The sequence below is a fragment of the Myotis nattereri genome (genome assembly GCF_964212035.1).
Source record: "Myotis nattereri genome assembly, chromosome: 2".
NCBI lineage: Eukaryota > Metazoa > Chordata > Mammalia > Chiroptera > Vespertilionidae > Myotis > Myotis nattereri.
In genome coordinates this window covers 212,907,748-212,922,522 of record NC_138076.1, presented here as the reverse complement: position 1 = coordinate 212,922,522, position 14,775 = coordinate 212,907,748, and the positions used below count along the sequence as shown (strand labels likewise).

The 14,775-nt window shown below is 58.5% G+C and overlaps 1 protein-coding gene across 2 annotated transcripts in view; it reads left to right on the top strand.

Annotated features, from left to right (window-relative positions):
- Positions 1-2,819: 2,819 nt before the first annotated feature.
- SCUBE1 (signal peptide, CUB domain and EGF like domain containing 1) overlaps positions 2,820-14,775 on the top strand; it is a gene marked incomplete at its 5' end in the record, with an annotated part of 98,070 nt that continues 86,114 nt past the window's right edge. Inside the window, 2 exons of one of the 2 annotated variants that reach the window (XM_081084951.1) lie at positions 2,820-2,922; positions 6,762-6,893. In XM_081084951.1, the coding sequence (XP_080941077.1) occupies positions 2,835-2,922; positions 6,762-6,893 (220 nt within the window). The remainder of the gene's footprint in view (positions 2,923-6,761; positions 6,894-14,775) is intronic. The other variant, XM_081084952.1, reaches the window with a different exon arrangement.

The window sequence follows — 14,775 nt, the reverse complement described above, 5'->3', positions numbered from 1 at the left end:
ACTGGAGGCAGATCGCAGCGCTTCCCTCCCCGCGACTCCTGTCCCAGGCAAGCGGCCTGAGTCTGTGTTCTCAGATGAAAGTGGGGTGAGGGCCCTTTCTGCTCCCCATTGTGGGGGACCCTTTGCTCCAGCTGCCAGGTCAGTGCCACAGACTCTTGTGATATGGAGTCAGATACTTTACTTCCCAGGCTGTGGGCATGGACTGCAGATGCTGTGCAAGGGTGTGTGCAGGAGTGTGTGTGTGTGTGTTTCTGAGGGTGCGAGTGTGTGAGTTTAAATGTGTGTGAGAGTTTGTATGTTTGAGGCTATACATAGTGTAAATGTGTGTGTGAGAGAGCACGTGCCTGCATATCTGTGGTGTGTGTGTGTGTGTGTGTGTGTGTGTGTGTGGTATGTGTGTGTGGTGTGTGTGTGGTGTGGTATGTGTGGTGTGGTGTAGTGTGTGTGTGTGTGTGTGTGGTATGTGTGTGTGGTGTGTGTGTGGTGTGGTGTGTGTGGTGTGGTGTGTGTTTGTATGTGGTGTATGTGGGTGGCGTGTGTGGTGTGGTGTGTGTATGTGGTGTGTGTGTGACGTGTGTGGTATGTGTGTGTATGCGGTGTGTGTGTATGTGGTGTGTGTGTGTATGCGGTGTGTGTGGTGTGGTGTGTGTGTGCATGTGCGGTGTGTGTGGTGTGTGGGGTGTGTATGTGGTATGTGGTGTGTGTGGTGTGTGTGTGTGTGTGTACGGTGTGTGTGTATGTGGTGTGTGGTGTGTGTGGTGTGTGTGGTGTGTGTGTGTATGGTGTGTGTGTGTGTGTGTATGTGGTATGTGTGTATGTGGTGTGTGTGTATATGCGGTGTGGTGTGTGTGTGTGTGTGTGTGTGTACAGTGTGTGTGGTGTGTGGGGTGTGTATGTGGTATGTGGTGTGTGTGGTGTGTGTGTGTGTGTACGGTGTGTGTGTATGTGGTGTGTGTATGTGGTGTGTGGTGTGTGTGGTGTGTGTGTATTGTGTTTGTGTGTGTGTATGCGGTATGTGTGTATGTGGTGTGTGTGTGTATGCGGTATGTGTGTATGGGGTGTGTGGTGTATGCGGTGTGTGGTGTGTGTGTGTGTGTGTATGGTGTGTGTGTGTGTGTATGCAGTATGTGTGTATGTGGTGTGTGTGTATGCGGTGTGTGGTGTGTGTGTGTGTGTGTGCGGTGTGTGTGGTGTGTGGGGTGTGTATGTGGTGTGTGTGGTGTGTGTGTGTGTGTACGGTGTGTGTGTATGTGGTGTGTGTATGTGGTGTGTGGTGTGTGTGGTGTGTGTGTGTATGGTGTGTGTGTGTGTATGCGGTATGTGTGTATGTGGTATGTGTGTATGCGGTGTGTGGTGTGTGTGTGTGTGTGTGTGTGCGTGTATGCGGTATGTGTGTATGTGGTGTGTGGTGTATGCGGTGTGTGTGGTGTGTGTGGTGTGTGTGTGTGTGTGTATGGTGTGTGTGTGTGTGTATGCGGTATGTGTGTATGTGGTGTGTGTGTATGCGGTGTGTGGTGTGTGTGTGTGTGTGTGTGTGCGTGTGTGTGTGTGTGTGCGCGCCGGCTGGGGGCGGGGAAGGGAGCTGGTGGAAGTGGGAAGCTGGGCGGACTGATGCGGGCAGAGTGGACAAAAAGAGGCAGGTCTTGTCTTTGAGGCGGCGGCGGAGAGCCGGAGGAGAAAGGAGCTCTTATTGGTGGTTGTCAAGGAGATGGGCCTGGGGTTTGCTGAACTTTCTTCCCTCTGAGCGTCCAGCCTGGCGCTGAGAGGGGCCATTGATTTCCAGCCGCCTCGCGGGCGGGGGTCTCCGATGCAGGCACCGGAGGTCACAGGCGTCAGGTGTGCACCCCAGGCCGGCACCGAGCAGCTCGTGGGTTGCATGGCCGCGGGGATGCTGCCGCGGCCCGAACCCTCGGCCCTGCCCGGTCTGTCCCTGCGCAGCCTCAGGCCTCCAGTTCTCGGGCATCAAACTGCAGGCGCAGCCACGAAGGCCGCGCGGCCAGGACGCACCGCAAAGTGCCATTGCCCCACGCGGAGCCTTCCCGCACCCCTTCCAGGCGTGGGTTCTGCGATTGTCCCGTGACAAGCACGCCCGTGGGCCACTGTCCTTTGCGGAGTAGGAAACAGTTCGTTTGTCTTGAACGTACATTTCCAACCGTTCTTCACGATGTGCTCCTGTCTGGCTATTTCGCCGCTGCCTTGCCAGCGCTTAGCACGTAGTAGGTGTTCAATAAACAGTAGTGGAAGGGTGAACGTGCGGTGCTGTGAGCACTGGCGTTTCTTTCTCTGGGAACGGGTGCCGGGCCTTTCTAAACCTCCGAGGACCGGGGGCGGGCCCCCGCCTCATCCCAGTGTGTGTGCGCAGGGGGCGGGGGGGTGGGGAGGCGGGGTGCTGCCCCTAGAAGGGGGGTCACCCTAGATGACCGGGGTGTAGGGGGAGGAGCGGGCAGGCGGAGGGGGCAGCGTCCGTGTAAGCCGCCGCCTGGATGAGACCGCGCACCCCGCGGCCGCGCGAGCCCCCCGGGCCCCTACCCCCCACCTGCCGCCCGCCGGGAGGGGCTGGGTGGTCCGGTCCTCCCCCCTGCCCCCGCCCCCGCCCCCGCCCCTCCCCCCGCGGCCCGACGACCGGCGCCCATTGGCCGGCCGCGCGCGGCGTCCCGCCCCCAAGCACCGCGGGCCAATGAACGCGCGGCTGTCAGCTCGTCAGCCGCGCCGGCTGGAGGAAGCGAGCCCGAGCGGTGGCCGCGGAGCCAGCAGCGGGAGCGCTCGCCGAGCGGCCAGTCGGGATCCCCGCGCCCGGCTCGCCCGCACCCGGCCCGGCCCGGCCCGCAGCGAGCATGGGCGCGGCGGCCGTGCGCTGGCACTTGTGCGTGCTGCTCGCCCTGGGCGCGCGTGGGCAGCTGGCGGCGGGCAGCGGGCTCCCAGGTAAGCCCCACGGGGGGGCGGCAGGCGCGGGGCGGCGGCGGCGGGTCCCGGGCGGGTCCCCTGCCCCGCGCAGTCGGGAGCGCCGAAGCCCGCACGGTTCCTTGTCCGCCCCTGACTCTTTGCAAAGTAACTTCTGGGACCCGCGCGGGGCGCCCCGTCCCCGCGGCCCGGGTGGCCCGGGGCTACCGGAGCGGCGGGCCCGCAGCTGGGGCGGTGGACTGAGGTCCCGGGGGAGGAGGAGGGCGAGGGCGGGGAGGAAGAAAGAAAGCGAGGCCGCGGGCCGAGGGCCCCCCGCCCCGCGCGGACGGAGAGCGGAGAGTGGGGACCCCGGAACCGGACGGACGCTCCCCCAGGGTTAGAGGGGAGACTGCGAGGGGGTGGCCCAGGGAGAAGGACGGACGTAGAGAGAAGGGAGGGTGGCAGATGAAGGGACAGAAGGAGGCACGGAGGACCGCGACGGGAGGGAGGGGAGGGGGAGGGAGGGGGAGGGGGAGGCACACCCGCGGCGGGAAGGAAACGATCAAAGAGAGAGACTGAGGGACGGACGGACCAAGGGGCAGGAAGGCAGAGAGGGGAGAAGGATGGAGATGGCTGGAACGCGCTAGGCAGAGGACAGTCGGGCAGGAGGGAGGACAGACAGACGGACACTGAGGGGAGGAGATGGAGGACACGGAGCGGATAGCAGACATGGGCCGGGTGGGCCGGGAGGTGCAGGAGGGCAGGAAGCAGGAGACACTGAGGAAGGAGTTACTGGCGCCCCAGTAACCCGACCCCAGCTTGGGTCAGGCAGGCAGCAGGGGAGAGGAGGGGGCTCCCCAGGATTTCATAGGGCCCTGCCCCTCCCACTCTCCTGGTGTCTGGGAGGGACTCCCCCACAAAGCTGACGGCAGGGTCTCCCCTCCCACAGCTCCTCCCTTCCTCTCCCTGGTGTGGGGAGGTCGGGGTGGGTCCTGCCTGCCCCTGGTGCTCTCCTGGGCTTTTTCCGGGCATGCGCGCATGTACACACACACACACACACACACACACACACACACACACACACCGGCTGCCACACTGGGCTCCCTGAGATCTGCGTTTGGCCACGGGAGTCGCCCTGAGTGAGGGTGCCAGGCCATTTCAGTCATTCCCCAGTTGCAGCTGAGCCGCTTTTCACATGCTCCCTGCCCCCCAGGAAGCTGGGTCCTGCCGCCCACACCCCCACTTATCTGGGGGTGTCTCTCCTGAGCTTTGAGGTCCTAAAATCCCGTTTGGCTGTTCCTGTATGAGCCTCTGCCTGCCTCTCTGTCTCTCCTCTATGTCTGTCTCCACCCCCAGCTCCACCCCATGGAAGCCTTGTGCAGGGAACACACCAAAGTCAGAGCCTGCGATGGGAAGGCTGGGCTGCCTGTGGAGGGAGCCCCAGCCCAGGACGGGGAGCATGGCCGAGCACCCCTGGGACAAATGGCCTGTGGCTGCTCTCCCGCTCCTGAAACTCACCTGCCCTCTCCCCAGCCCCCGCCTGAGGGTGCCCCTTTGGCTAACAGCCATCCCCTCCCATCCTCAGGAGGACGCTGGCCTCCGCACGGGGGTTAGAGGTGCAAGGGCTCCAGAGCGCCAGACAGCCCCCCTCATTCCTGTGCACTGGCCCTTAGGGAGCAGGGAGCGCAGGGCCCGTGGCCTGCTTCCCCCGCTGGTCCTGTCTCAGAAGTGGCTGCAGTGGCCCTGTCCGGCCTCTGGCTTCCTGCCTTTGAGGCTGTGGCACCACTGCGTGGGGGTCCCTCTGTCATCACTTCCCCAGAGGGGGTGTCCAGCTGGCCGGTGTTCCTGCGGGGCCCTGGACACCGAGGGCTGGCTCAGGCCTCCTGCCTCTGTCCCCCTTCCTTAGGGCAGATGCAGAGAACAAGCTGCTGACCTGAGCAGTTCCAACCACCCTGAAAAGTGATGCCACCTGCTGTGTGCACACGCGTGCATGTGCGTGCATGGGTCTGTGTACGTGTGTGTGTGCACGTGTGCATGTGTGTGTGCGAGTGTGCAGGGAAGTGACTGTGTTTCTCCTGATGCTTCTTCCTTTGGGGGCAGGCTGGAGCCTTAGGATTAGGGCAGAGGAGGAAAGCAGCAGTGGTTTCCTAGAGAGCCCCCCCCCCGAACCCCCCTGAGCCCCGAGGAAGCCTGGTGCCAGCCAGCGGAGTCATTCGAGGGGGCTTTCTCTGAGGACCCAACAGCGCAGGGGGAGGCCGGAGGCATGAAGAGAGGCGGGATTGCCCCTGGTGGACTGTGGCTGCAGAGTTCCTTGTACTGCCCTTCTGGGTCCGTCCCTCTGTCTGTCTGCCTGCATCTGTATGACATTCATAGCTAGATGGAGGTAACACGACAGACAGACAAGCTCTGGACCTGACCTTCAGCCTCTGCCCCTAAGGAGCCACTGACCTACAACCACCCCCACCCCCGCCCGGGCCTCAATTTCCTCATCTGTAACCTGCCTTATAGCTGAGGTTCTCCTGGCTCTGCTCTCCTGTGCCCCCAAGGTCCTCTTCCTGCCTAAGGGGTGTGTGTGTGTGTGTGTGTGTGAGTGTGTGTGTGTGAGAGAGAATGTGTGTGTGGGTGAGTGTGTGTGTGAGAGTGTGTGAGTGTATGTGAGTGTGTGGTGTGTGATAGTGAGTGTGAGTGTGTATGTGTGTGTATGTGAGTGTGAGTGTGTGTGTATGTATGTGTATGTGTGTGTGAGTGTATGTGAGAGTGTGTGTGTATGTGTGAGTGTGAGTGTGTGTATGTGTGTGTGTGTGTGTGTGTGTGTGTGTGTTACAGTGTACACACAGATGCACAAATCTATTTTGTATTACTCTGCCTGGGAGCTGTTCCAGACTGAAGATGTGTGTGTTGAGGTGGGAGGTGGGGAGTATCAGGAGCCCTCACCACCTAGACTGAACTTGACTTTGGAAGTTGGGATATGAGAACCAGGTTTGGACGGAGATTTCTGAGGTGGAGAGGAGAGAGGGCAGGGAGGTGGGGACCATGGATGGCCGGTGAGCCCGCCGAGGGCCGGTCACTGCGGGGCGCTCCAGGCTGGGAGGTGGAAGCCCCCGGAGAGGCCTGTTTCCCAGCCTCGGGGTTGGGTGGGGTCCCATGTCCCCATCACCTGCCTGGGTCTCCTAGCTTGGCCTCTGCTCATGGCTCCAAGCTAGCCTCAGTTTCCCCATCTGTAACCCAATGGGGATGGAGTTAAATTCTTTCGAGGGCTCTACATCCTGTAATAAAGAGAGTGGAGTGGGTTGGAGCCATGCTTGTGGAGGGAATAAGGCAGAGAGGGGCTTCTCCTCGCTGCACTCCTGAGCCTCGATTTTCCCATCTTGTTAGTGGGAATAGAGGGACCCGATGGCTGGGTGTGAAAGCGAGTGAGAACCAGCAGCCCCAGACATGTGCCCAGAGGCCACTTGTCACACTAGCAGCGGTTCCCACCCAACCCCAATCCTTCTCATTCGCTGGGCATGCCACGGCCCTTTAATACAGCTCCTCATGTTGTGGTGACCCCCAACCATAAAATTATTTTCGTTGCTACTTCATAACTGTCATGTTGCTACTGTTATGAATCGTCATGTAAATACCTGATATGCAGGATGTATTTTCATTGTTTGCAGCTCACAGGTTGAGAACCGCTGCACTAGGTCATGGCACAGCTGTTACTGTTAGTCCAGTGATCACTGTGGGGCCGGAGGCAGGAGGCGCTCCCTGCTCCGCTGTCCCGCCTGCCTCCCGGCCACCCCTCACCACTGTCTCCCCTCCCCCAACAGGGCCACCCCTCACCACTGTCTCCCCTCCCCCAACAGGGCCACCCCTCACCACTGTCTCCCCTCCCCCAACAGGGGACGTCGACGTGGACGAGTGCTCGGAGGGCACGGACGAGTGCCACATCGATGCCATCTGCCAGAACACGCCCAAGTCCTACAGATGCCTCTGCAAGCCAGGCTTCAAGGGGGAAGGCAGGAAGTGCGAAGGTGAGCCCAGCCAGCCCTTCCGGCCTGCAGCCGCCACCTGGGGGCTCCCCCGGGGGTGGAATCGGGAGTCATGGGGTGCCTGGCTCTCCCTGGGTTTGAAACTTTGGGGTGTTTGTTTTGTTTTTAAGAAATCGAGATGAAGTATTAAATGATATCTTTGCCCGTCTATCCTGGACTGGATGTGTGTGGGGTAAAGGCCTGAGGTAACACCCAAGGTCTCTGAAATCACCCTATGTGGCCTGAAGCTTCCAAAGGACCTGCTGGTAGCTGGCCACACCTGAGCCAGCCCAGGGGCGGGTGATGTGCTGTCTGCCTGTCCAGCCTTCCTTCCCTGCCCCTGGGTGCTGGTTTGATGTCCGGCACTGGAAACCGCCCCCTGGCAGGCAGAGAGAAAAGAGCGGGCTCGCCATCTTTGGGGCCAGTCTCTCGGGCCGGATGGAACTTGGGGAGGTGTGTCTAGGAGGGTCTGGGGGGTTTTCTGACTACAGGCCTGGGGCAGGGCCAGAAACAGCACGTGACTGGCGTGCACCCCTGGATGAGAAGCTCTGCTCCCAGTCTTCCCTGTCTGTCCCCATTTCGTGGATGAGGAAACCTGAGGCTCCGAGAGGAGAGGCATCGCCGCAGGCCCCGTGCTCTCAGCGGCATGGCCGGTGCTCACACCCGGGTCTCTGGCACCTCGTTTTCTCCTCGCTGAGCCCGGCCCCACTGTCTCCACATGAGGTTTGTGTTAGGAGCGCGGCACATACGCTTCTGGACACACTGCACAGGAGCTGGAGTTTTGCAGAGCAGCTATGCCTTCTGGGGACGCCGATACTGTTTATCCTTCTCATTCGCTGGGCATCTACTTAAGGCTGAGTGCTGGCCAGATGACATGGCCTGGGTCGTGCCTGGTTTGGCCGCATCCTGGCCTTGCTTGGTGCCCAGGAGCCTGAGGGGGGAGCTGGCGCTGCCCACAGACCTCTGGCAGGAGGCCAGGCCCCAGGCAGATAGAGCGGACGTCAGCCAGAAGCCTGGTGGCAGAGCCTGGAGGTTAGTTAGCTCGGTGTTTCCAAGTGGCACGTGTGTGGCTCTGTGTCGCCGTTTTCTGACCCTCTGCTCCCCACTGCAGGCCCAGCGCTCTGGCAAGGGAGAGCCGAGGGTGACCCCATCTCTGCCGGTTCCAGCCACTCACTCAGCTTGTCCTCCTCCAGCTCAGGTCCTAGGTCCCTTCCTGCCAGCCCTGCCAGGAGGCCCATGCTTGCTCGCCTCCCTGTTTCCCTGACTTCCCCAGAGTCCAGCTTCAGCTTGAGCCTGGATGGGGTCACACTTGCTGGCTCGATGCGCCGACATCCTCTGTGTGAAGGTGAGAGAGGAGGATGCTGTGACTGTGTGCCAGGAATTGCCAGGGGCCTCCCTTTCTCCGGCCTGGCTCCGGCCTCTGCCCCTCACTTCCTGAAGTACCATATAACACGTGTCCTGGCCACACACACAGGCCAGGCCTTCCCTCGCCTGGAGCGCCTTTTCCACCCTTTGTGTTCTGGCTAATTTCTCATCATGTTTTAGATTTGCCTCCTCCAGGAAGCCCTCGCTGATGCCTCCACTACACACACACACACACACACACACACACAGCTGCTATAGTACCTACTCAGCTCCCTGCTACCTGCCATCATGGCACTTCTGACTCTGGATTGTAACTATGTGTCTTGCTCCCCCACTGAACTCTGAGCTCATTTCTGGAGGGTCCGCCATGGGCTCGGTGTTGGGGCCACCACACTGAGGTCGGCCTCGGCTCACAGTGAGCTCCTCAGTTGCAGAGAGTCTCGGGCCTGTCCCCACGTTCCAGCTCAGGGGCAGGCCTGCACTAGCAGGTGCAGGATACATGTAGTCTCGGTTGGCTCTTTTGTCCAGACTGGAGTTCACATTAGAGGAGCCACATGTAAGATGCCCCGAGAGATGCGAGGGCCTATGGGAAGTGTGGGTGCTGGGTCCATGAAGGCTCGCTCTGGGCTGCCACCCACCTCTGGTGTGAAGGTTTAGGTAGTCATTTCCCTCCTGAGCCTCCGTTTCTCCTTTGGTTAGATGGGCCCAAAATACCCCCACCACAGGTGGTGGTTAAAGCAGGCACAAGCTATTTAACCTCTGTAAGTCTGTAAACTAGAGATAATAACAGTGGTGACTTCATGGAGATAGTGTAAGGACTGCATGCGTTAATGCATATAGAGGATCTGAGCATAACCTGGCACATAGGACACACTATAAACACTTCAGCTGCTGTTACTGAGGTGCTGGTGATGGTGCTGATGGGATGGATATGTTAATGAGGATGACATTGATAATGACAGTGATGGTGATGGTGAGGAGGAGGATGTTGAGGAGGAGGAGGATGAAGATGATGAGGATGGTGATGACAGTGAGGAGATGAAGATAAGGATGAGGATATTGATGATGATGATAATAATGAGGACGATGAAGATGATGATGTGATGATAGTGATGTTGATGACAGGAGGATGAAGATGATGATAATGAGGATGAAGATGATGGTAATGAGGAGGATAAAGATGATGATGTGATGATAGTGATATTGATGACAGTGAGGAGGATGAAGATAAGGATGATGGTGATGATAGTGCTGATGACAGTGAGGAGGATGAAAAGGAGGATGAGAATGTTGATGATGATGATGATAATGAGGAGGATGAAGATGTTGATGATGATGATGATAGTGATGCTGATGACAGTGAGGAGCTGATGATGATGATGATAGTGATGCTGATGACAGTGAGGAGCTGAAGATGATGATGATAGTGATGCTGATGACAGTGAGGAGCTGAAGATGATGATGATGATGATGATAGTGATGTTGAAGATGAAGAGAATGCTGATGATGGTAACGGTGGTGGTGGTGGTGATGATGATGATACCATGATCAAGCTGATGATCATACTGTTGTTCAGCATATGAAAATGGGTGTGGCTTTGTCTTTTTCCAGCAATTCCCAGGTTCTAAAATGGCTGGGAAACGTGATGTTCTGGTTCATTGATGATTCAGATAAACCATATGCATATACTCATATCCCCATAGAGACATACGGACATGTGTGCCGTTCACAGATCACCGTCTACCGAGAACGTACAATAAAATGACAAATGACAGACGGCTTTCCTTTGTTCCACTTAAACCTCCTTCCGGGCCAGAAGCATACGCTGCCCTGTCCTGCAGCAGACATCCCAGTCCATTGCCCCCTCCAGGCAGCACTCCCACTTCGGGGAAGCCGTTTCCCTCCCGGGATCTCTGTCTGCAGGTCCTGAGCTGGTGTGGGGCGGGCAGAGGCTGGCGTGGAGACCGGGGGAAATGAGGACCGTCCTGAGATCTGGCAGGCGGCGCTACTTATTGTGATGAGCACACAGGACGGATCCTCTGCAGACATGCCCGGAGCACGTGGCTCCCACGGTCTCCCTAGTCCTTCACGGGAAATGGACCCAGCGTCAGGGAAGCCCTGTGTGGGGCTGACTGCGCCTCTTAAACCCTTAACTGTGTCAACCTGGCAACTTCTGCTGGTTGTGACCCTCCCTTTCGCACACCCAGCGCCTGAGGCAGCCCGCCCTGTTCCGGGACGGCCGCTGAGCACACCTTCCAGGCCATCTCGCCGTGCCGTGCGGCCTGTGGTGTGCGGGGATCACTGAGCCTCTCCGTGCGGCCGCTTGGGTCCGGGGAGCGGTGTGGGCCCCGTGCAGGCAGCTTGGCAGGAGGCCTGCTTATTCCGACTGAGGTGCCGCAGACTGGTGGGCACGGCTGTGAGCAAGGCTGAGGATGAATCAGTGTCTTCCTGATGGTGCGCATCCTGACAGCATTTGCAGTAGCTCGAGGTAAATCCGTGGATGTGCAGAGTTGGAAGGAACATGAATAGGTATCCAGGGCAGCCCTTGTGTTTTACAGATAACCACACCAGACCCATTCACACCTCCCAGGCCCATTCACACCTCCCAGACCCATTCACATCTCCCAGACCCATTCACACCTCCCCAGACCCATTCACACCTCCCAGACCCATTCACACCTCCCCAGACCCATTCACACCTCCCAGACCCATTCACACCTCCACTTTGGCCTGGTCACTCTACATTTATGTTTCCCTGTGTGTCCTCCTGGAATGTGGGCCCCTCAAGGGCAGGATCTGTGGCCTATTCACCTCCAATCCCTAGAATCCAGCACCAGGCCTGGCACAGGGCATGACAGGCATCTGTTGAGTGGAAGGTTGGGAGGCTGGATCCCAATGGTCACCTCTTCCAGGAAGCCTTCCCTGCTGCCCCAGACAGGTGAGCTGTTTGTCACCTGTGGGCACCCTCCTTCAGACCTCCTGTTACACTGCGTTGCGATGACCTATGTGACTTAACTTAAGCCTGGGCCCAGAACCATTGCCTCCCAAACTCTAAAGGTTTCACGGGTGAGGAAAGTGAGGCCTGAGAGCGGGAGGGACTAGTTCAAGGACATTGGTGTAGACCTGTAGCAGAGTTAGGCTGGGGAAATTGGGAGGTCAGTCTCTAGCCCAGTCTCCAGACTGAGAAGCAGCAGAACCTGGATTCCAACCCTGGTCAGCATGGGATCTCAGCAGAGGACCAGGCCCACCAGCCTGTGTGAATAAAGTGGACAGTTCCTAGCTACGGAGTCCTGGAGGGGGCTGGGGAAGGAAACCCTTTCCTATGCCCACCACCACCCCCTTGCGGCCGCCAGCCCATCGGAGCCAGGCCCTGTGAATGCGATGGTCTCAAAGCGCATCACCCATCGCATAACTAGGAGGTGGCATCCCTCGGGCTTGCCCAGCACTCAGCTGGCAATTTTGCGCTGCTGTCATGCTCCAGCCTTCTCTCCCTAACCACACCCCAGCATCGCTGCCATCTTTCTAGCTCAAACTTGCCAGCTCCTTCCTACCCCAGGGCCTTTTCATATTCTGTTCGCCCAATCTTTCATTTAGCTAGGCCTGTGCATCCCCAGCTCACCAGCTCCCTTATGCAGAGGCCTTCAGAGAGCTGCCAGGGCCAGCCCTGTCCTGGTCTGAATTAGTTGGGCCTGTTTGTGCTCTCTGTACCGAGGGACAGGCAGGGGTGAAGAGGGGCAGGCCAGGGTGAGAAGGGGGCATTTCATCCCCTTTAAATACTCAACTCATTTAACCTTAACTGCTTTGTTTCATAGACATTTGCTGAGGAAAAGGACCAAATTATAGCCTGAATTGGGTCTTGCTAATCTTAATTAAAAGCTCTCGTTTATAATCAGGACCAGGCCCCAAACGAGGAGCAAATGCCCTCACATGGCTTGTTGTTTAAATAACAAAGACCCTCTGGGTAATCGCTGTTTCGCCTGAACCTGCGGCGCACAGCGTCCCTTCTGCGCGGCGCCTCTTCCTCACGGCGCCCCTTCGATGTGCACTGAACTTTTAGACCATTCACTCAAGTGGTTCATTCCTCTTGCAAGTTCCAACTCGGGCCTTCTCCAAAATGCTGTAATTAAAACCCTTGGGGGAAATAAATTTTTGTTTTGGCCACAGTATATCAAATGTATTATTATTTTCCCCCTTTTTTGTGAAAAGGAAAAAAATTACACTGGCGATCACAAAATTAGCATGTGTGCCATGAGTGTAAATAGTCGCTTCCTGGCTTGTCTGTCCCCGGGGCCTCCTTGTCAGTCCTGAAGTTGGGTAGATTACAGGCCGTGCTGTTAAGTGTTTTAACAAAACTCCTAGGAACACACCCAGTGATGCATTTAGTCTCACATCAGGAAAAACACCAAAAACACACCTTAAAACCAATCGGCCCTCTTCGGGAACAATGTCTATGACCTTATTAAATCGTTTTCATCATCGTTATTGTCCACTTTACTGAAAGTTCAGATAAAATTCTGCTTTGGGGGAGGCCAGGAAAGGCCACAGGAGGTAAGTCTTAAAACGTGCAATTATGGGCGCTAACATGTGCCTCCTGGCCAGAGATGAAAGGCTCCAGGTCTGCGGACCAGCGGGCAGGAAGAAATCAGATGGGACTGAAAATTCCAAGTTGCTGTCAGCTAGCAATTAGGTGGTGACTGCAGTGGTCCCGGCTCTACACAGAGTTTAGGCCTCTTGGAGCCTGCATCTGTTTTTAGAAGAAAAAAATAGAAAGCTCATACTACGGGCATTTAAGCTTGGAGGCAAGTTCACCTTCTTGAGCTTCAGTTTGCCCATCTGTAAAATGTGTCGCTGGTCCAGATTCAGTGTAGTGCTGAGACTATTCACTGAGCACCTACTCTGTGCCAAGCGTGGTGCTGAGGCCAAGACACGCTTCCCTGACCTCACTGGTTGGTGGGAAAGACGGGATCCTAACGGTGTGGAGAGCGCAGGGGGTGGGGGGGAATGCAAAGCAGACTCTGTGGGGGTGAAGTAAAAAGAGTACCTGTGCTAGAGGACGAGGGCGTTAGGAGGGCTCCCTGCAGAGGTGTCATCAGACTAAGTTAATAGAGCAGAGCGAGCGGGCCCTCAGCGGGGCCCACCGTCCCTTCCAGCTCTGGCGGCCCAGGGAGGGAGGTGCCCGCTGTCCCTTCCAGCTCTGGTGGCCCAGGGAGGGAGGTGCCCGCTGTCCCTTCCAGCTCTGGTGGCCCAGGGAGGCGCCTACTGTCCCTTCCAGCTCTGGCGGCCCAGGGAGGTGCCCACCATCCCTTTCAGCTCTGGCGGCCCAGGGAGGTGCCCACCATCCCTTCCAGCTCTGGCGGCCCAGGGAGGTGCCCACCATCCCTTCCAGCTCTGGCGGCCCAGGGAGGTGCCCACCATCCCTTTCAGCTCTGGCGGCCCAGGGAGGTGCCCGCTGTCCCTTCCAGCTCTGGAGGCCCAGGGAGGTGCCCGCTGTCCCTTCCAGCTCTGGCGGCCCAGGGAGGGAGGTGCCAGCTGTCCCTTCCAGCTCTGGCGGCCCAGGGAGGAAGGTGCCCGCCGTCCCTTCCAGCTCTGGCGGCCCAGGGAGGGAGGTGCCAGCTGTCCCTTCCAGATCTGGCGGCCCAGGGAGGGAGGTGCCCGCCATCCCTTCCAGCTCTGGCGGCCCAGGGAGGGAGGTGCCCGCCGTCCCTTCCAGCTCTGGCGGCCCAGGGAGGGAGGCGTCCACCGTCCCTTCCAGCTCTGGCAGCCCAGGGAGGTGCCCGCTGTCCCTTCCAGCTCTGGTGGCCCAGGGAGGTGCCCGCTGTCCCTTCCAGCTCTGGCGGCCCAGGGAGGTGCTGCAGCGAGGATGCAGAGGCCTGCTTTGGGCTTTGCAGACTCAGTGTATCCAAGTGGCTTCAGCTTCCGGAGCCCCGGGCCCTGCGATCCAGGGCAGCAGAGGCACCTGCCCCCAGACACACATTTGAGCCGAGGGTGGAGGAGGCAGTGTGAGAGTGTGATGGAGGCAGTGCCTGCGTGTTAAGCTCTTTTCTCTAAATCCCCATTTCTCCAGGAGTTGGAGGGGTCTCGGCCCCCTCCCCACCCCATCTCTCCAGCTCCCCAGGCTGGCGCAGGCCCCTGGCTGCCCCTTCCTCCGGGCCCTCTGCCTCCTCTTGGCCGCGTCTTCTTACAGTGGCTGTATTTGTTTTTTCATCTGAGGAATGCTAACCAGAAAAAAAACCATTATTTCTAAGAAAATAAACGGCGGCTGTTGGCCTTTGAATGCTACTGAAATGGATGACGGCCTTCCCCAAAGGCCTGAGGCAAAGCGAGCCCGAGGGTGGTGTGTGGGCAAGGTCAGGGGTCTCAGGGGGTGTGCTCGGGGTCCTCCAGATGGGCCGGGGCTGCGGCCATGGGAGTCAAGCCCAGCGGCCAGCCTGGACCTTGGCCTGGTCTGCTGGCCGCCAGGCTGATCACGCCCTGGCTGTCCATGCACCCCTCAGGAGCCGCGTGTCTTGGCTGGGCCCCC